Below are 22,452 nucleotides of genomic sequence, written 5' to 3' on the forward strand. Positions count from 1 at the left end.
CATTTTTATGTTTTGTCAAAGTATGTTTTGTTTTGCTGCCATCATCGATCATCAAAATTAGTATCAAATATAGACTGATTCACCCTCTGGAGAAACAGTCTATATTTGATATATTAAACTATTAATACAAATATTTTTGCATTAAATAAATACATAAGCTAGGTCAGATATTGTGCTTAAACAAAATAAAATAAATAAAATTCTAAATTGTGTTTCTAATCTGTGTTTAAAAGGGTTATATAAAACCATACAGCAATATTTTTTTTATCCAAATTCAACACTGTGCTGCAGTCTCCAAACTATCCAAACCTCAGAGTAGAATTCTTCAAAAAATAACACATTTTCATATTAGAGATTATCTCAGATTCCACTAATCACTGTATTCATTAATGGCATCAGACATTTCTTTCTACATTATGGTGCCAGTATTGTGAGAATTATCTATAATGTTTGAAAATCTGTTCAATACAACAGAATTAAAAAAATATAAAAACATTGTGGCCTTCTTTCTTAGCTCATGTACTTGGACCATTTAAAGCAACATGTTAATAATCTAATTAATTAGACATAATACCATTTAATCATTATAATCGTATTAATAAATATCATTAGTACACGAGTGATGAATTCTGGAATTGTGCTGCTCATGGCGGCAGTACACTGGAGTAGCTCTGCACGTATACTGGGATTTTTTTTTTTTTTTTAAAGCTACTGACCTCCAGGTTCAATGAGAGAGACGATTCTATTCAACAGCTGGTCCTCATGAGCTTGGTCAAACTCCAGCTGTAGCTTTCTTTTTTGACCTCCTCCTCGTGCTGCCGTTTCACCTCCTGACACCATCCCAACACCGCGAGGTTTCACCAGGTGTGGCTTGAAGCTACGTCTAACTGCCGCGACACTAACCACTTGTGCGGTTTTGTCCTTCAGTACAGAACCGCACATTTTACAAGTTTGAGTCCCATCCTCCCCCTCCTCTACCCCTGAATCATAGAGCTGCCCCAATGTGCGTAGCCGTGCCAACGTTTGAGCAGGCAGGGGCTTGGCGCCCGTGGGGTCCTTGTAGAGGAAGATGTAATGAGCTCCAAAGGAGAGAAGGTCGCCATGTCGCAGCGTCGTTGTGCGCTCACAGCGGGAAAAGTTCACCAGCACAGTGGCGTTGAGTACAGGCTCAACAGCAACACAGAAACGGTGACTCTCCGGCAAATCGTCTCCCTTGTTGCTGTTGGTATGATGATGTGGTGCGGGGACTCGGCGCAACCGGCAGTGGAGGGGAAGGATGTCAGGTGAGAAGAGGCATATGTTGGGGCGGGCTGATGGGGTTTCCTGACCCACTGTGTGCTGCTCCCTGTTCAGAAGATAAACCAGGCAGTCCTGCAAAACACAGAAAAGTCATTGATACATTTAGGTCTGAAAAACAACTCGAATCCCCTAAACCTTTTTACATTTTGTAAAAGTAAAACCATAAACCTATTGGAATTTGTATATGATAGACCAACACAAAGTAGTGCTTTGAAGTGGAGGGAACATTTTTAATTTTTCACCATTAAAATATGCAGTGTGACTTATTTACTTACAAGTGAAACCAGTCGATTTTTACACATTTAACATAAACAGTGGACACTGTTCATTATCCAAAAGTGTAAAAAAGTAAGACCCAACGACAGCATTAATCAGAGAGGAAGGATCTCTGGAGGAGCTGCAGAGACTCACGGCTCTGGTAGGACTATCTCTTGACAGGATCACTATGACTCATGCACTTCACCAATCAGTCCTCCAAGAAAGGGGGCAAGAAGAAAGGCATAACCCATAAAAATCCCCTTTTGCAGATTGCCACAAACCATGTAGGGATCACAATAAAGATTTTGAAGAAGATGATCAAATCAGACTGAACTGGAACTTTTTTGGTCTAAATACACTTAAAAAAAACAGCACTGCACATCATCCTGAATACAGTTCACAATAAACTGTGTTCAGTTTTATGCTGTGTTTGGATGCATCTAAACCACATGTGTCAAACTCGAGGCCCTTTATTAAAATTTTGTGCTTTATCAATAGGACATGTTTTGTCCCTATTCTCAAGAATCACTGATCTACATTTTTCTCCGTAGTGACAAAAACCACTGACTGTGGCCTCAATAACTTTTAATAAATTAAATTAAGCGACTTCTCTTAAATGGGGTATATGCCATGAGGTGGTGACGTATTTCCGTTTGAATTTATGCCACATAGATTGGTTCCGGGTCCTGCTTGCTCCTATTGTTTTCAGCCAAAGATGCAAGATCTGTACCATGAAAAAGACGCAAAACTTAAAATATCTGGGAGCTACTGGTACAACAATCTTTTTTTTGTGTGCCGTCCAGTAATTAGTCGGGACCATCCAGTGCCTAGTTTTTCCATTTTCCTGCTGACATCAAGGTGACAGCGGACTGTAGCCAAAACTTAGCCACTACAGCTAACACAGGGTTTGTAGCTGCCTGCTATTTCAAAGCTTGAGGATATTGAAAATCCAGCGTCAGAAATGGAAAGACGGAGGTTAAAAAGGAGCAGTACGTGGTTAGTTCAGTGGATTAATTTGTTGGAGGAAAATAATGCAGGAGGAAATCCACTGCAACGAGAACAGGCTGAGAACAGAGGCAGCGATTCGGCACAAGGTAAGTCAATGCGTGTGTGTTGATGCGTTTGTGTTATACGGAGTATGAAATTATTTTTAGGCAACTCCTTAGCTTTTGTTTATATGACAATTATAAAATACATTTAACATGCAGTCGGAGCGCCGAGTCCCTCCAATACCGAGCAGGTAATTTAAGAACAACCGAGGGCAGCAGCACTTCAGCCCGATACAAACCATACAAATAATCGGTCAGATTAAGGTCCAAAACCTTCGCTTTACAGCCGTTTAAGTGGCACCGATCCACATGAAAAACCCACAGAACAAATGGTAAAAATCACGTATTTTCCGAATCCCGAATATGACATCTACCTTTGTTGTTTCATAATTATAATCCACGTTACAGTGAATTTTTCCACTTGGCTGCTATAATCTGTTCTTGCGTTACACAAACCTAATTTCTCTTTTTTTCCCTCTGAGATTCTGCTTAGAAAATGAGGTTATGAAGTTACATCCTCCTGCTGCTTTTTTGTTTTTAAATTGGTAAATTTAGGTTTGCCTCGACTTTTATAAACTAATGCCTCATATGCATAATTTTTTGTATTACTGTTGGTACAGATATTAGGCGAACACTGTGCTTTGCCTGCTAGTAGTTTAAATTAATTTCAGCTGCACACTTTCAAAAGAGTATTCAGATTTTAACATGCATTTTCTAAGTAGTATTTTAGTTCACTCTTACTCAGTAACTTCAGTGTTGTTACACCTCTGAAACATTTTTTGCAGTTTCTTTGTGATACCAGAACTATTTCACTTAAACATTTAATTTCCTGAGATATTGTCAATTTATTTTCAAGCAAAACTCTCAAAAAGAGCTGAGGATTTATTAGTTTTGATTACGTTGTGCAGCTAAATATGGATGCTTATTAGTTTGTTGTTTGTTTTTAATTTTTCAGGTTTGCATCGCAAAACCTCGTGATGTGTTTCTCAGCCAGGATCTCTGTGCCGATTACCTTAGATCCAAGCATCTGAACCAGCTGATGGCGTCAATCAGTCCACGGTCTGCCGGATCATCACAACGTGGACTAACTTTTTCTGTTACAGTACTTGGTTTAACTATGATCTTGAAACCGGAGCACTAGATATGCAAAAATCTACTTGCAGACTTTGTTGGTTACCCTGACACTCCAGTCATCCTGGACGGGGCTGAGCCGGTCTACCTCTCCTCCAGAGTGACGAGTTTTCATCACCAGTCTTTACTGGTGATGATCAGACTTTGCAAAACAAGTCTGATGTCTGATTAGCTGCTAGGAAGTATATGATATATTTACTGTTCATTTTGCTATCCTGTTACAATAAAATGCAATACTCTATATTTCACAAACCTTTTTTTCCCCCATTTCTTGGTGTTTACGTTATATCAAGTATTTGCATGTAGATCAGGAATTTAAGTGAGATATTAAAATGAAACACTTTTAGGTAATGCCAGCAAATAAATGTGATTATTAAGTAATATGTAGTTAGTCATATAATTTAATATACTCAATAAGGCTGGATGATATGACTTATAAGAGTTCTTTTCATACCAGATTTGATTTTAGTCGATTCCTCCCATCCTCAATATAATAAAATCACAGAAAATATTTTCAAAAAGTGCCTTTATTTCAATCATCTGTTCTGTGAGTTGTATAAGGGAGCATTACGGTCAGGATACAAGCAATTTTAATTGCAAGAATGCAGTCATCGTTACAGCAGAAAAAAGATGCAATTTTATAAGAATGTCTTAAAATTACAAGAAGATGTTTTAATGAGAAATAAAGATTCAGATTGATCTGATGTAACCAGCTCAGTCCATGTGGTTCTGACATTTGTCAGTAATCAAGAGGATGTACATTTCCACCTCAACTGACCAAGTAAGCATTAAGGTAAAAATAAAAAAAATAGAGCAAATACTGTATACAAAACGGAAAAAGAGCAACTGATAGAAATACTTTCCTTATAAAGAAAAGCAAAAAAGTTAATAGCAGGAGAAAGGTTGTTGGCAACATTAGCTCAGCTAATCTCTCGCCCCAGGAAGTCAAACAGAACTCCTGTCCAACTACAACTATAATAAAGATAAAAAATGAAAGAAAACAAAAAGTTAAAATAACAAATAATGCCAATTTAATAATTCAGATCTAATGCATTCTGGAATCTTATTGACTTTTTACAAATTTCACAAATCAATTAGAAGGTTTCACAAAAGTTTTATTTATTCTGCTGTTAGTACAGAATAATCTAGTTAGGTTTGAAATGTCTAGGTGTTGTAGTTTTTAAAGTACTACACATTAAAAAAGCTCAAGATAGTGAAAAATTAAGAGTAATTGCCCTTTAGCTATTTTCTGAATTAGACGCTATTCGGAAGCTAACTTCTGCTTCGACTGACAGCTTGGGCACAATATAGACAGATCTATATATGTTTATATAGATATACATCTATATCTATCTATAAAGTATAGATATGTAGATTACACACTGCACAGATAATCAAAACACAAAACGTTTACATAGCACCTTTGTAAGCTTGTCCCTGTTTGCTACGTCAGACATATGAGGCATTATGGTGAATACTAATGATTTATTAACTTACCTTCGACGTTATTGTGAAGTTTTGACATATCCTGCTTAAATCCTTTGTTGTTGTTGGAGTGTTTCAGGACGTCTGAACAGGCATCATTAATAGTCCTGCAGCGACTGAGGAGCCATTGTACCATTACCTGTGCACCGGAACCATTTTATGTGGCAAAAAAATGTGGAAGCGCTAAAACGGAAGTCTGTGGCATATACCCCAGTGGTTGAGCAGCGGACTGCGCATGTTACAGTCTAATTAACTTATTCGTCGTCATTTATTTCCTCAAGACAAACTGCCGGATTAACACAGCGTTGCATTCTCGTTAGTTTTCTCTGGTCTGTAATGGAGACTTGAATTTAACGCGCCATTTTAACCAAACGTTTTGAATGCGCTTCCTAACTAGACGCTCCAAAGCGTCCTGTCCATAACTCTTCAACATGCTGTCAGCTCCCGGACAGAAAGACGCGTTTAGTTCAGAGTCCATGAGATGATATTCAGAAAGGATTTTTTTTAATTAATTGATTTTAGTTGCCTCTGAGATTAAATCTTTGCGTAGTCTATAATGTCTGCCCATGTGAACCAGTCAAGGGTGTTAATTAGAACCTGTCAAATGACGGACGGGTTTTAAATTTTCTGGTCGTTTATAAAAAATAACCGGTCAAATACGGCAAATATTCGGTTAACGTGACCTCTGTGTCAGGGTGAAGAGGGGTCAGCTTTGAGCTCAAGAACAGGTAAACATCACCTAATTGTTTTGTTGTTATGTAAAATACATGTTGGTTGTGTAATAACAAAAAAAGTTTTTTGAATGAAGTTGAGTTAACATCAAAACTTGTTTTTATTTGTTTGCTTACCTTTAAACACTGGTTTAAATATTGTAATTTTTAAACTGAGCAGGAATTTTACATCCATGCAAACTCAAATGTAATATCTAAAACTTCAATACATAAAATCAGTTATTTAACAATATGAGGTGTTTAATTTATTTTTAACATTGTATTTTCATACATTTATGCTAGGGATGCCCGAGTCTAGTTTTCCAGAGCTACCATTCTGCAACTTTAGATGTGTTCCTTCTCCAACACACCTGGATCATTTACTCATTATAAGCCTCTACAGAACTGAGTTGCTACTAATGAGGGAAGTCAACCTTTTATCTGGGGTGTTTTAGCAGGGATGCATCTAAAAGTTGCAGTCTGGAGGACTGAACCTGGGCACTCCTGATTTGTACCGTCAATGTGGCCTGTTGAGGGTGGCCAATATGCTGAAGTGGCCCCTGGTGAAATCGAGTTTGATACCCCTGATCTAAACAATCAAACAAGGTGGTGGCACCATCATGCAGGATGGGCTCTTTAATTCCACAGAACTGAATGCTGATCAGAGTTGAGTTGGGAGGATGGATTGAGCCAAATACAGTCCAATCCTTTGAGAAAACATGTTAGCAGCAGAAAACTTGAGACTGGGGAAAAAGTTCACTTTCCAGAAGGACAATGTCCCTCCACATGGAATGGTTTAAATGATACTAGAGAGGTGTCATTTATGATCTGATCAAACTCAAAATCTATGTAAAAACTTAAAAACTGGCGTTTCTCCCCATCCAATCTGAGCTTGACCAAGTTTGCAAAGAAAATTTATCAAAAAATTCCAGTCACTATAAGAACAAGAGACAAAAACCCCACAAGACTGACAGCTGAAATAAGAGCAAAATGTAGTTATGCCAATTGTTGACTTGACTTGGGCTTAATACAAATGTTTAATGTAAATGCTTGCCACACCTTTATAAAAACTGATAAGAGAATGTTTTATTTTACTTCCACTTCACAATCATGGTTTATTTTGTGTCGGTCTATAGCATAAAATCCCAGTAAAATACATTTAAGTTTGTTGCTGTATTGTGGCAAAATGGGAAAAAAAATCATGGTATTATAAACATTTCATTATCTTCACCTGCCGATTGAATCCTTGTAGCAGAAGAAGATGGGGGGACTGGTAGAGAGAGTGCCTCACCCCTCCTGTTCCCTGACTGCCCTCTTCTTTCCTCCGGTTGCTGGAGGGTCCATCACGTTCTCGACCCCTCAGTGGCCCTGGCAAGGTGGAATAATATCGTTTGGGCTCCTCTCCCACTCCAAGCTGCACATACAGAGAAACATGTACATTATGTTGTTTGATGAATAACAGATAATCCATCATCCAAACTGGGTGTGAACAAGGCCCCTACCTGATTAAGACTTGTTTCGCTGAGGCTGCGGCAGAAGGATGAATTGCTGGCGCGGGGCAGGGTCAGTGTCCCCTTAGCCCTGTTCCTCTGGAGCTTCCGGGCCTGTGCATTAATATCTGTGAGGAGGCAGAGAGTAATAACAAGCATGAAAACAAGGAGCGAAGGGAAGGACAAGGAGGAGAACATGTAGAGAACAAAGTGAAAGGGAGACAAAAGGATGGAAAGAGCAAAGAGGAAACTTTCTTTGATTTGGCGTATTTTGTTATTAACATGAATGCTGAACACATGCATGAACCGACTAGATTTAAAATATTTTCTTAGGGATTAGTGGCACATGTATAATAAGTTATGTGTAAATAAAATAAAAGCTTAGGTGAATAAGTGGTAAAAGATGAAGCATCACAAGAAGCTGACAATGGTCAGAATGTTCAAAGGTGAACAACTCTCCATGAATCGAATACAGGCAATCTATGGCCAGGCTATGTAACACACACACACATCCTAACACACTCTACAGTGGCTTGCAAAAGTATTCATACCCCTTGAACTTTTCCATACTTTGTCACATCACAACCACAAACATAAATTTAATGTGAAAGACCAGCACAAAGTGGTCTACAGTTGTGAAGTGGAAAGAGAGTTATACATTCTTCAATAACTTTTTTTTACAAATAAAAAACTGAAAAGCGTGGTGTGCAAAAGTATTCAGCCCCTCTGAGTCAATACTTTGTGGAACCATGTTTTACTGCAATTCCAGCTGCAAGTCTTTAAGGGTTTGTCTGCCTAATGACCTGAAATTTTTGCCCATTCTTTGCAAAACACCTCAAGCTCAGTCAGATTAGATGGAGAGCATTTGTGAACAGCAGGGTACAGATCTCCCTCCATAGGCTGCCACCTTATCATGGTGAAGGGGTTTGAGTGTCCCAATGATCCAAGGAGCTATGTTGTCAGGGGCTTCATGCCCTGGTAGAGTGATCCAAGGCAGATGGGTCTTAGGTGAGGAACCAGACAAAGTGCAGCAAAGACCCTTTATGACATACACAATCATTGGAAACAGTGTGCCAAAGGGGATGATGGGTGGTGGCTGAGGTCGGGAACCTTGACAGTCCAATCCTCGGCTACAGAAGTTGGTCCTTGTGACATGGAATGTCACCTCTCTGGTGCGGAAAGAGCCTGAGATAGTGTGTGAGGTTGAGATTTTCCAGCTAGTCGATCTCACCTCAATGCATGACTCTGGTTCTGAGACCAGTCTCCTTGAGAGGGGTTGGACACTCATTTACACTGGAGTTGTCCCTGGTGAGAGGCGCCGGGCAAGAGTGACTCCCCCATCTTGGTGTCTGTACATTGGGGTTCACTTTCCAGCAGGTCAATGACCCTCCACATGGAAAACACCAGGTTCAGACATAAGTTCAATGACCGACTTTGTTGTCATCTCATCGGATCTATTGCCCCATATCTTCGATACTCGGATGAAGAGAGGTGCGGAGCTGTCCAGTGACCACTACCTAGTGGTGAGTTGGTTCCGGTGGTGGGGGAAGATGCCGGTGAGACCCCAAGGTATTTTGGGAGTCTGCTGGGAACATCTGGCAGAGTCTCCCAATGAACTGAACTTTAACTCCCACCTCCGGGAGAACTTGTTCCGGTGTTCACATATTCCAATGGAGGTGGGGGACATTGAATCTGAGTCAAGCCTGCTTTAAACACTTCTCCACATCTTTCTTCCTGACTTCTGCTGTTACTTGGACTTCATGATGCCGTTTTCTTCCCAATATTCTCTTAATCAACCTCTGAGGTGTCACAGAGCAGATGGATTTCTACTAACATTAGATTACACACAGGTGGACTCTATTTAGTCATTAGCAAAGAAAATGGGTTGAATACTTTTGCACACTGCATTTTTACATTTGTAAGAAATGTTGGCCTTTATATTTCATAGGAATGTAAATCGATTTATGTTTGTGGTTGGAATGTGACGAAATATGGAAAAGTTCAAGGGGTATGAAAACTTTTGCAAGCCACTGCATGTCACTGACTTATGGGGGGTGACAACACAGGTAGAGGTGGTCTTCATGGAAATGACTGACAGCCACCTTCCCTGAGGCCAGTCCCCACCTTTAGAGCTGGACTGTACCACCCGACCAGACCGCAGGGGGGAGCTCCTGTGTTTGCCCAGCCCAGACCGACCCATTAGAGCCGCCAAGAATTGAGGGGTTCTGGGCCCTACAGGAAGGCGGAAGGGGTTAGGGGGGTAGAGGGGGGCTGAGAAAACAACCCCACACCCAAACACCAAGAACAGAATTTACCCCCAAACATGTGTGAGACGTACATGCAGAAAGAAGTGAGACACAAGCAGTTACTACAGAGATAGTAACTGCTTAGTAAGGTGTGGCAAGATTTTTCTCATAACATACAAATGTCAAATTAGATGCCAAATTTATTTAAGCAAAAACAAAAATTATGAAGTTAATTTGTGCCAAATCTATGTAAGTGTGTTTAATGAATAGCTACAGGGTCATAGGAGCTCGACTCGTTTTTTCAAAGTTGCAGTCCACATGACTGAGGCTCTCATTCCACGTATATTAAACCAGTTCATAAACAATGCCAACATTTGCAATGCCTGGAAATCAGATTTGCTAACCTAACTTTTAAAGACTCATTTCTGCTTTGCTCCACTTTACGTCAGTCAAAAATGTTTGAAAAGCATTTTAACTGGATTAAATCTAGTTTAAAAACTGGCCATGACTGTTCAACTGCAAGTCTAAAAGTCATAAATAAAACTTGTGCTGCAATTTTTATTAATTTAGCCAAGGCTTCCATGAAATACATGGGTTTCATTGACAAGCTTGGTTGCATTGCAGTTTCTGGTAAATGTATTTCCTGGATCTCAAATATCTCACTACCCAAGTTTGTGAAATCACAATTATTTCTCTCAGCTACTCATGTTATCAATGGTGTTTTACATGGACAATCCTTAGTACCACCATATTTTCCATCAACATCATTAATACAACGGAGTAATTAGTGTATCTTTATGTTGATGACACAGACAACTTTAGCAACTTTAGCAAAGTTTTAGTTGGCTCCAAGAGGACTTCTCCAAATAGCACGTATAGTTAAACATCTAGGAGATTAAAGTCATGGGGTTTGATAACATAGGCTGATAACTGTCAAAAACTGCTATTATTTTAATGTTTTTTGTTGGGGTTTTTTTTTATAAAAAAAGAAGAAAAAAAAAGAGGTTTTATCAAGTTTAGTGGCCTTTGTTGGAGAGTAGGTTAACCCAAACCACAGAGTCCCTCAGAATTGTCTAACCCCCGCACTCTCCCTCTCCAGCTTGGAAATGATTTCCATTAGTGCACAGTGTCAGCTTGCATTCTAACACCATCAAAGTGACAAGTAAAGCTGAAACCTAAACATTCACAGAAAAGCTGCTCAGTTAACAGCAGAAGTCCCTGTGTGAGCATCACTTTGGCACAAATTAACTTTCACAGAACAAAACTTATGCAGGATAACCATAGCTCAGGTTAGCAATGAAAGTTCTACAGTATCTTTAAATTGTGATCTCTTTTATTAAAGTGTATGTGAGAATAGACAATTCACACATGAAAATGCACGCTCCCACATACACCAGAGATAAAAAAACAAACAAAAAAACAAAACAAACAAAAGATAAAACTGCTAACAGAACAAGAAAAAAGTCCAGGCTGGGTGAGTTTTCTAAAAGCTAAAACATAGAGAAAAGGTTAGTGTGAAAATAAAAACATCAAATTTGATAAGTAAACAGAAGTTTTTTCAAAGAAAGCAATATTTGCTGTTATGTTATCGTTTGCTCTTTTCTTTGACAGTATTTTAAAAAAGCAGGTCATGTTTCAGAATGTTAAACCAATGTCTCACCTTAGAACAACAAAGGATTTTACATGGTAATACTGATCATAGGATAAATGTTTTAAATCCAACAACTACTGAATACAGCCTACCAAATAAGATATTTCATTTTCATCCAGAAACAAACACAAATTTGTTCTGCTAGGATACATAACAAAATCAATTCTAAACGGTTGAGGGAAAATCAATAAAAAAAAATAAAAAAATAAAAAAATTTTAAAAACATTGATAATGTAATGTACAGATAGCTACTTAGGAAATTAACTGCTTTCAGTCATTTTTTAAATTGCTGTATTCATTATGGCAAGTTTAGTTGTACGAGCTCATTTTCTTCCATTTGACTTATTTTAAATATTTTAGTAAATGGTGAAGGTTGGTGTTTTAATACTTTGTGCCTTAAAAATTCATGAATCTGCCATGTTAAAATATACCTTTTAAAACATTGCCTTCATTGTTTATACAATGTTCAGAGAAATGAGGAAGCTGTGATCTGAAGGCAGCAGTCAGGTCTAAAAGCACCAGAGCAGCACAGTTCCGCAAATCAGCATTTAGCTGAAGGTCATTAAAAACTCCTAAAACAGCTGATTCAGAACTATGAAATTGTTTCAAACTGAACTGAAACTTTGCATAGATGCTATGTTCAAAGAAGACTGACAAATAAACTGTGCCCAATAGCTCCATTAATGGACGAGTACATGGAGACACCTTTGCCCTCAAAAATAACTTTGCTGAGCTCAGCTTAAAAAAAAAAACCCAAAACAAGCACACACACACGCGCGCGCGCACACACACACGCGCGCGCGCGCACACGCACACACATACACACACACACACACACACACACACACACACACACACGCACACACACACACACAACATTCTGCAGGCAATGTTGCATAGAGAAATTAAGCAAAGTAGGTCATCAATCCCCTTTTTTAGCTTGATTTATATCTTACTTTTCCAAAAGAGATCAAAGAGAAAATTGTCCCTCCTCTCAGTCACATTAGTATCTGCATTACTCTGTAATCTCACTTGTATTTATTTTTAGAAATTAGCTGCAAAATGTCTAAACTTCCATCTCACTGCATTCAACTCATTCAATTTGCTTCGATTTTTAAAGTTTAAGTGAAACGAAATCACAGTGTGATGACAGTCTGACATCCACAAGCACTTAACTTAGCTTATAAGCAAACTGAATATTACATTAATGAGACTGAGGATATATTTTTAATGCATGTTAATACAGCCAATATCACAACAATTTTTCCGATATATTTTTTGATGCAGTCTATGATGTAGATGCAGTCTAATTCTGACAGCAAATAGCATATAAGCCATGTTTTGTGCTTTAAAGCACCACTATCAAAACTGTGGAACATACAGACCCCAAAATACAATGCCTGGAAAAAAATCTACAAGCACCCTTGTATATTTCTCTTGTTTATTACTTTTTTGATCACATTGAAGACAAAGAAAACCCAAGTAAAGACCAAAATAAGCTTCCAGATGAATATTTCATTTCTTAAAAGGAGAAGAAAGTGATTCTAAACAACTTGGCTGTGTGTGGAAAAGGAATATCCCCTGATAACCTGCATGCTGGGCACAACAGCTTGTCAGAGTGTTCGCAATAATTGTCTCCAACATCGCTGTGGAAAAACATTAACCCATTCTTCTTTGCAGAATTGTCTTAACTCTCTAACGGTCATGCTCAGAATGTCAATTTCCAAAACCACACAAATAAAACTTGTAAAAGCATACAGTATGACCCTGCCGCAATATGCACAGAGTAAAAAAAACTTGGGGGATCTAAATTACCCCGTCTCTCAAGAGCGTGGGAGGGCTAAACATAGAAGAGTTTCAATCATTAATTTAGTTTATTTCTGCCATTCCGAGGTGGGCTTGTATGCTTTGTATGCACAGGCGTGTGCAGGAAATGGGCTACAGGTGCCACATTCCCCAGGTCAAGCCACTTTTGAAATAGAAACAACGGCAGAAGTGCCTGACCTGGGCTACAGAGAAGCAGCACTGGACTGTTGCTCAGTGGTCCAAAGTACTTTTTTCGGATGAAAGTAAATTTTGCATGTCATTCAGGTGCCAGAGTCTGGAGGAAGACTGGGGAGAAGGAAATGCCAAAAGGCCAGAAATCCAGTGTCAAGTACCAACAGTCAGTGATGGTCTGGGTGCCATGTCAGCTGCTGGTGTTGGTCCACTGTGTTTCATCAAGGGCAGGTCAATGCAGCAGCTATCAGGAGGTTTTGGAGCACTTCATGCTTCCATCTGCTGAAAAGCTTTATGGAGATGAAGATTTCATTTTTCAGCACAACCTGGCACCTGCTCACAGTGCCAAAACCACTGGTACTACTGACCATGTTATTACTGTGCTCAGTTGGCCTGCCAACTCTCCTCACCTGAACCCCATAGAGAATCTGTGGGATATTGTGAAGAGAAAGTTGAGAGACGCAAGACCCAAAACTCTGGATGAGCTTAAGGCCATCGAAGCATCCTGGACTCCATAACACCTCAGCAGAGCCACAGGCTGATCGCCTCCATGCCATGTTGCATTGAAGGCTGCAAAAAAATTCCTGACCAAGTATTGAGTGCATAACTGAACATAATTATTTGAAGGTTGACTTTTTTGGTATTAAAACACATTTCTTTTATTGGTCGGATGAAATATGCTAATTTTTTGAGACAGGGATTTTGGGTTTTCATGAGCTGTTTGCCAAAATCATCAGTTTAAAAACAATAAAAGACCTGAAATATTTCAGTTGGTGTGCAATGAATCTAAAATATATGACAGTTTAATTTTTATCATTACATTATGGAAAATAATGAACTTTATCACAATATGCTAATTTTGTTAGAAGGACCTGTATTTGGAAAAACTGGCAAGTTGAAACCATATTTTTTCAAAAATAGTTTTTGGCATTACTTCGGTCACACTCTTTGTTAGTAGTGCAGACCGTTTTTTTGGATGCTTCTACTGGTATTTTGATAATCTAAATCTATCTTTGGTTAGAAACTGTTTGAAATTGCAATGCCTCACTAAAATTGGACCAATTGTCATGTCTTCAGCTTTATAGATTCTTCCTCAGATTGAAGCCAGGACACTGGCTAGGCTACTACAAAATGTTATTATTACTTCTAGCCAAAAGTAGTAATAGCTAATGGTAGTTTTCACTGACATCTCAGAAGAGAGGTTAGTGAAAACAGTAAAAAAGAGAAGAACCCCCAGCTCCAAATCTGACTGCGAGTATGAATAATTTTGGACTTAGGTTGTAGTATGTATACAACAAATCACAACTTGACATGAAAGTCATTCTGTTTTCTGAAATGTATTTTTCTGTGTGGCCTGAAAAATATTCAGCTTTACCAGACGAGCAAAAACAGAAAACAGTTCATCTGATTGCAGACTGACTCTCTGGCTGGCACAGAAGTTGACATAGCAACCAGTACACCCTGGCACGCTTCATAAGAAATGTCGGTGTTGCTGGAAAGCATAATGTGTGACTGAGGCTAAAAATACTTGTCCTCCATCACAGAAAACCACCAGAACTTGTTTCTTGAATTCTTTTAAATGGATCCAGCCAGGTGAGTGTCAGCATGAGCTCATACAACAAGCAAGCTTTAAAAAAAGTGAAAACAATTAGAAATAAAAGGTCCAATCCCTTTACTGAAGAGACATGCATTTGCAAACGTAGCATGCCTGCTGACTTTGTTGTATTACATACTGAAAAGTCAGTCTGTTTTCATTTAGTTTTTAGGACAAAAATGAAAAAGGTACATTTTACTAAAATGGTAGATTTCCAGATAGAATTAAAAGAATTTAAAAGATCAGAGTACTGAAGCAAGACTTAAGCTAACACTGAAGTTTCCACATGATTCTAAAAAGACATCGACCAATGGATGGTAGGATTTTAGGGCTCTACCTTTGTGTACGAGTGCATGTGCGTGCGTGCGCTTTGTGTTTTGATATGTCAAAACACACACACTACTCTGATATACTAATATTTAATCCTGAATATTTAATCAGGATTAAATATTCTCCTCACAGCACCTTTCTACAAAATTTACACATACACACACACCCACGTGCGCACACACACACAGCGACTGCAGAAGAGCTAACGAGCTGTGCTTTTCTGCTGAGTCTGACATGTAAGAGAGAAGAGAATTAGACCAGCCGCTTTGCGGTTGTGTGTGTGTTTACTTACCAGCAGTGATGGTATCCTTCTCTTTGGCATTGAGTTCGTCCACCTCAGCTCTCCTGCGCAGCTCAAACCTGCGAGCATGTCCTTCTCGGGGCTTCCACAGCTCCTGGAGCAACAGCGGCTTCTCGTTGTCCCCAAGCGCTCGCAGGCACTCAGTCCTCCATGCCCCACCCCCCTCCAGATGTCCGATCACATCACACAGTACATAGACGCGGGCTGCATCCTTGCTGAGCGAGTACCGCTCCAGCGCTTCCTTCACGAGTTCCTGAGCACTAGAGCGGGGCGTGGCCAGGACACTCTTGTAGTTGGCACCGGCACAGATCTCATCTCCAAAGATCTTCAGCACCCCTGGGGCTGAGCTCTGAGTGGAGAGTTCGGCGGGGTCATCCGCTGGCCGCTCTGGGGGTTCAGTAGTGGAGCGCCGATCCCCTCGAGTGTTTGTCCCCGTCTCTGCTGGGACACGGTCTCTGTAGCTCAGAGTGCGGTACAGGACCTAAAGAAGCATGTATTCAGTGAAGTACACATCATGAACTTGGAAGAATATATTGCAGTAAAAAGAAAACTTTTGTTTTCATGAAACATTCAATAGGAAAATCAACAGATATCCATATTTTTTCCCACTAATGAATAAATTTTAAGCAAAAATTTTCAAAAACATTGGGTTGTACATCAAATCCTGGAGGGACTGCTTTAATAATTTCCATCGGTCACAGACATTTTAGTGGAAGTACATGACTATAACTCTGTCAGACCCCCTGATTTCTGTGTTTCAGTGGATTTTGTTGTTTTTGTTAAGCACTGCTGTCTGTGTGAAGAGGAGAACTGAGGTAAGCCAGGTTAGCCTTTCCAGGTCAGGACATTCACAGCAAAGGCAGCGAACAAAATACCACAGAGACTACTTTGTAGATTTTCCTGCCCCACAATGTCAGTGAATGTTGTAAGACTTTGTTCAATTCTACAATTCCACCTATGTTTTATGTATGGTGAAAATTATAGGATCCTACTTTTTTTCTTTTTTTTTTCCTCAAACAACTGAATTTTTTTTTATTTGCATTATTGAGAAATGAGGTTTTCTCAATGGAATTTGGTCACACTCTAGTTTGGGGTTTGCCAATATTATCAGTTAGAGAAAGTCGTTATCACAGCATGACTTAACCTGATGATGAAATTTTTTATGACAATGATAAATAATATTTACCCATTCGTAGCATAGATGGACTCAAAATGCTTTCCAAGTAGTTTTGCTAAGACAACTTTCACAGATGGTGTGGGACATTTGTATCTGAATTACTTTAGACACAATTAATTACCATTAAGAGACATCATGCAACCCCTCTAAAGTAGCTATGAAGTTATTAGATGGATAATTGTGTTTTTGCTGAATATTGTCTAATTAAAATAAATTAATCTGTTGTAAATAATTTAAGCCTGACATTTATCAAAGTTTTAGAGAGCTTTGTAGTCTTTGACCAGTGGAAAGCTAATTAAACCTAAACAATCCTTTTGTATGACAGTAAAAGTAGCTGTACCTTATTCATTTATTTTACCACAGTTATTTAGCTTTCTAGCAAAAAATCATATCATATGGGAGAAGCAATGTTTATATACCTGTGTAAAGGTTCTGCTCTGGCGCTTCAGGCGACTCTTGGATGGCAGAGACATGCTGGCCCCAGAGGAAGAACCGTAGAACATGATGATGTTGTTGGCCTCACAAACTCCAAATCTGACAGACAAAAGAGGAGCTGATGGATGCAGGTGGTTATCGCACAGTAGTTGTGAAGTTATTTATTGTATAGTAAGCCCTGTACTATGCAAAATGAATTCATCCTGATGGTAACGTGATAAACAACAAAAAAGTATTGGTAAGATGAGAAATGTACCTTGACGTTAAGTATTATCACTTCTTTTGCAGCAGGAAGATGGTCACAGTGCCGGCTCAGACAATTTGCATTTCATTTCACTGTCACCTTTCACTCTGAAAAAAAAATTCAAGTATATGGCATAGTTACATCAAAGTATCCCAGCAGTAATTCTAAACATTAAGGTGTCCTTCAGGTCCCTTCAGAGTCACATGAGTATCAATTGAATTTCTGCTATTTTAAATAGCAAGCTGGAGTATTCTGACACTTATGCACTGGGAATAGCTGATTTTATCAAGGTTAAGTTTATAACTAAAAAATGAACAAAACTGAGTAAATAATAACATTGAAACTACAGATGTTTTGGGGTTTGACACACAAACCATAAAATCATCAACATAGAAGGGAACTTTATGTTCAACTCCAGAACATAAAGATGTCACTGTGGCTGCGAAACATTTTTGGCCACAGGTTATATGGTGGAGTCAAAGAGCAACTGACAGAGAGCAGGGGGCCGGATCTGACCCACCATTAGTATTTATGTAGGCCTCTAGAGCAGTGGTTCCCAACCCTCAGAGCAGAAGTGTGATTTGGGTTTCTCCTTGCTGCCACACAGCTAATTTAAATGAATGGGTGATTAGCAGGCTCCTGCAGCACTTGATATCATATGGAGAAAGTCATACATTGGAATCAGATGTTCATCTAAAACTTGATGAACAGTGGATTTTTAATCACCCTTCATTAAAATACCACTACTTTCATTTGGTATTCATACAAGTACTGTTATCATAGCATTATGATGGTAGAAAACCATTATCAATTTTTAAATAATCCATGTGGTCTATGTTACTATTATATTGTGTTTCTGAAGACCTTAGTTCTAGTTTGACAGAAAGGCCGTTATTAGACCATTGCAGTGTTGAGGGGAATAGAGAAATGACTGATTAAGAAACAGAGGTATTGTAATCAAGTCCATCTTACCTTACTTTACTGATGAATTTTAACTTAATAAAATGTTCACAACATAAATTAACTTCAGCGTTGGCATATATTTAAATGCACAGTTTAAATCACTCAATATTCAAAACATGTACATCATAAAAATACCTTTTTTCTGTCAATTGTCTATTTTTTTTTAAAGTCTAGTCCAAGTCAGGACTTAAATTGAGATGCAGTGCTCATGCTTAAAAACTCTCTCAATTTTGTCTAAAATAAAAACAATTCTGAAAAGAAGAGCAAGAAAAAAATTCTCCAGAGCAATGTTCAATATGTGTAATTAATAATGGCAGTTCTTGGCAAGGGTTTGTCAACAATTAGTGTTTTCTACATGTACATGTTTTATATGTCCTCCTGATTTAACACATCTGAAATCAAATCACTAATATATTACAAGAACTTTGTAGAACTTTGTGACATGCTGAGGAGGTAATTCAGCTGTGTTGGAGAACGGACACAAAAATTCAGGACACCTTTATTGCAGCTTTTTATTTATCAAGTTGCCACCCGATCCATTTGCACCAAAATTTTGCACCTCCTGCAAACACTTGAACTGCATAAAATTCCTTTTTTTTTTTTAAATAGTAGTAGGTCAGCCTAAATAGATGATGTAGCAGATTTAAGAAGTGCTGGGATAACGTGACTATTTTAAATGCCGCCTAATCCACAGTAATCTGGCCACTTGGCTGCAGTTAAATCAATCCCAGGAAACCCCGCCTTCGTCTACTCACAGTGAGAAAAACTAGTGAGTAGGTTCTGTTTTACAATGACATATTTAAGACCCACTTGGTAACAATGTCTCACAGGCTATTGACCTGCTGCCTGCCCTTGTGTTCACCACCAGAAGGTCAGGATTTAACCGTGCACACACCCACCACTGTCAGGGAGAGATAAAACTGTAGAGCTCAACTTGTGTCTGCCCCGTTATTCAGTGTTAGTCCGTCTGTTTACCACTTCGGACTCGCTGGTCGTCAGTAGCAACCGCCTTAGCAACAAAAGGCAGGAGAAAATCCTCAGAAATTAATCCGTTGAGGAGTCGGCAGGCGCGGCCTCTGACCGTCAGCAGGTGTGCTTAATGTCTACTCCGGCTCATTTTTTACAGTTATTATCTAATTAGTATAAATACCACCCCACAAATAAAAACGTATATTAATGATTTATCTTTTTAAAATTATTAGGTTAGCTGGTGGAAAAGTTGAGTGCTTCAGCAGCGCACTCCCCTGGGAGCTCTCTGTGTGTCTGTTACCTCAAAGTACTCACGTTGTCTGCAGTGCCGTGGCTCCATGGTGCTGCCGGGGAATCCTTGGCTTCTCTCGCAATCCCTCTCTCCCCCCCACAAAGACAGAAAATCCCCAGAAAAAATGGATGGGGGATGTACAGACGCTGCTGCCCCGTTTCCACCGTCGCCTCTCCGTCTCGAGTTTCCTTCCACATTCCCGATACGGCCCCGCTAAGTTGGACGACAGACACGGTGGGTCCCCGTTTCCTTGCGTATATCTCCGCCGCGCCGAGTGCCCAGCAATGCCCACAGCCCTATGGTAACCGCATTCTTACATCCACAACGCCTCGCGGCCGAAACGATACGGAAAGGACCGAGCTCTGCTCGTCACCAAAATACACCTGCTTCGGTTTAAAGCGATGAAAAGGGCTCCCTCTGGCGGACACTTCATTACTATCGCTGTCTTCAATGCAAATAGCAGGTTGAAAACCCCTCAACAGGGTAGAAATTAATGAAAATTATTATTGAGTAGGTTTACTGGAGAGACTGTTTAGTATTTGGAAAGAACATATAATGTTAAAAGTAATCCAAGTCATAGCCCACCAATTTACAATGGACTTAAACTTTACCTAAGTGTTAAATCTTAAATTTCTGTCTAGCGCTGTCTTCGATGAAAGAGAGAGTAAGTGTTTTACTCAAGCTAATCATTATTATCTGAGACACAAATAAAATCAAATTCTTTGGTATGGTCGACAGATTTCGGAGGCATTGCTGTTGTTCTATATGTGGCTAATGGCCCTTTGATGCACGTCTCAAATTGTATTTATTTATGGATATTAAAAACTTCCTTTACTTTGAAGTTAATCATGATACAATTTCAGACTTACAGAAGTTTTAGTCTGAAATGACTAGAAGTCCAGGTTTTAATTCCAAACAGAGACCTCTTGGTTTGACCTCTTGGAGTCTAAACACAATCCATCGATGTGTGATTTCATGTCATTATAAATTCAGCTGACCTGTGAAGGCATCTGAGATATGTTAGTGAATATTACTGAGCAAAAAGGTTTGTGGAGATCAAAGCACACACAAGATGGTCTAGGAGTAAAGTTGCGGAAATGTTCAAAGCTGTTTTAGATTGTAAGACAATATCCCATCTTGGAATATGTTGCAGACAACTAAAAATGGAAAGGATATGGCACATCTATAAACCTGCCAAGCAATGACTGTCCAAAACCCAGGACAGAGAAGCATGGTTGACATTGAAGATCAACACTAAAGCATTGAAAATGTATGTTTAGAGATGCTCTCCAACCAATCTGCCTGAGCTATTTGACAAAGAAGAACATCCATCCATCCATTTTCCTGCACCCTTGTCCCTTGGTGGGGTCGGGAGGGTTGCTGGTGCCCATCTCCAGCTAACATTCTGGGCGAGAGGCGGGGTCACCCTGGACAGGTCGCCAGTCTGTCGCAGGGCAACACAGAGACACACAGGACAAACAACCATGCACACACACACTCACACCTAGGGGCAATTTGGAGAGGCCAATTAACCTAACAGTCATGTTTTTGGACTGTGGGAGGAAACCGGAGTACCCGGAGAGAACCCACGCATACACAGGGAGAACATGCAAACTCCATGTAGAAAGACCAGGGCCGGGAATCGAACCCAGAACCTTCTTGTTGCAAGGCAACAAACAGCTCTACCAACTGTGCCACTATGCAGCCCACAAAGAAGAACAGGCGTATGTAAATGTGCAAAGCTGGTAAAAGACATAGCGTGTCTCCAAACTTGTAGACAGGTCAAATTTGATTTTAAACGTGTAAATACAGTACAAGTTTAAAGAAATACACACAAAGAAAGAGACAAAGGTTTCACATCAAAGTACAGCAATGGAGAAAAAATGTTTTAAACCATTTAAAGGAAGAGTTCAACAATAGAGTGCATGAAAAAGCATTTTTAATATAACAGAGATAGAAAAGATAAAAGTATTGTTAGCATCAAATTGGCTTATCACAGCACAGAAAAGCACCAGATACAATAACCAAACTGAAAACTATAGAACCATGAATGTGGGAAAATACTTTAGCTTTCCTGGAACAGAGAGAGATCAGCAGCAGGACTAAAAACATTAAGCAGCATCATAATCACAAAGAGCTGAATCACTGAAATCACTGAAAATAATAGTGATAGATATGCCGTTTGTAAAAATTTTGGAATTCATACAAAGTCATATGTGCACGACATCTCTAAAAGAGACAAATACTGTAAGCAAGATAAAGACAGAAAAGTAAAATAATTAAATTGCTTATGGAAGTAGTGTTAATACTGGATATGATAAAGGTACAATACATCACTCAGTTGTTTGATGTATCTTGAAGGCATCAATAAACACAGAATACAAATACAAGCTGTTCGGTATTCATGAATATGGTTCAAATTAGCATCAGTTAAATATCTTTGCTTCATTTAGACATATTCAAATCTACAAATTAATATCCCACTCATCTGTGGTGATACATTTGTAATCATAAAGAAGATGTTTTGTTAATTTTAGATCGGTTCATCTTTCTGAAATATCTACAGCTTAAAAAAGAAAAAAAAAACAATTGTTTGAGATTTACAGTTAGAAGTTGCTCAATCTTCTTTCTAATGATTCAATTCACATTATGTTTTGGTACATTGCATTTTTTTTGTCAAAAAGGGAGGTAAATGTGTAAATACAGAAATGTGCTTTAATTAAACTTGTAGGGTAAGATTTGCTTAGTATCTGGCTTGGCTTCATACATTACTTAATGTTGTCAGAACCATTTACTTTGCTATAAACAGATTATGCATTGAGATTCTTTA

At 39.0% G+C, this 22,452-nt stretch overlaps 1 protein-coding gene across 7 annotated transcripts in view; it reads right to left on the reverse strand.

The window, feature by feature from the left end:
- Window positions 1-19,997, reverse strand: part of radil (Ras association and DIL domains) — a 43,706-nt gene extending 23,709 nt beyond the window's left edge. For 3 of the 7 annotated variants that reach the window (XM_008404980.2, XM_008404973.2, XM_008404951.2), the window contains exons 1-8: window positions 19,646-19,996; window positions 17,411-17,505; window positions 17,139-17,253; window positions 15,534-16,023; window positions 9,547-9,654; window positions 7,435-7,550; window positions 7,164-7,346; window positions 717-1,371 (exon numbers count right to left, since the gene is read on the reverse strand). In XM_008404980.2, the coding sequence (XP_008403202.1) occupies window positions 717-1,371; window positions 7,164-7,346; window positions 7,435-7,550; window positions 9,547-9,654; window positions 15,534-16,023; window positions 17,139-17,222 (1,636 nt within the window). In that variant the 5' untranslated portion in view covers window positions 17,223-17,253; window positions 17,411-17,505; window positions 19,646-19,996. Of the gene's footprint in view, window positions 1-716; window positions 1,372-7,163; window positions 7,347-7,434; window positions 7,551-9,546; window positions 9,655-15,533; window positions 16,024-17,138; window positions 17,273-17,410; window positions 17,506-19,631 lie in introns of all 7 variants that reach the window. The other 4 variants (XM_008404969.2, XM_017305414.1, XM_008404959.2 and 1 more) reach the window with 4 other exon arrangements.
- Between the last annotated feature and the right edge of the window lie 2,455 nt (window positions 19,998-22,452).

The sequence above is a fragment of the Poecilia reticulata genome, linkage group LG1 (assembly GCF_000633615.1).
Source record: "Poecilia reticulata strain Guanapo linkage group LG1, Guppy_female_1.0+MT, whole genome shotgun sequence".
NCBI classification, from domain to species: domain Eukaryota; kingdom Metazoa; phylum Chordata; class Actinopteri; order Cyprinodontiformes; family Poeciliidae; genus Poecilia; species Poecilia reticulata.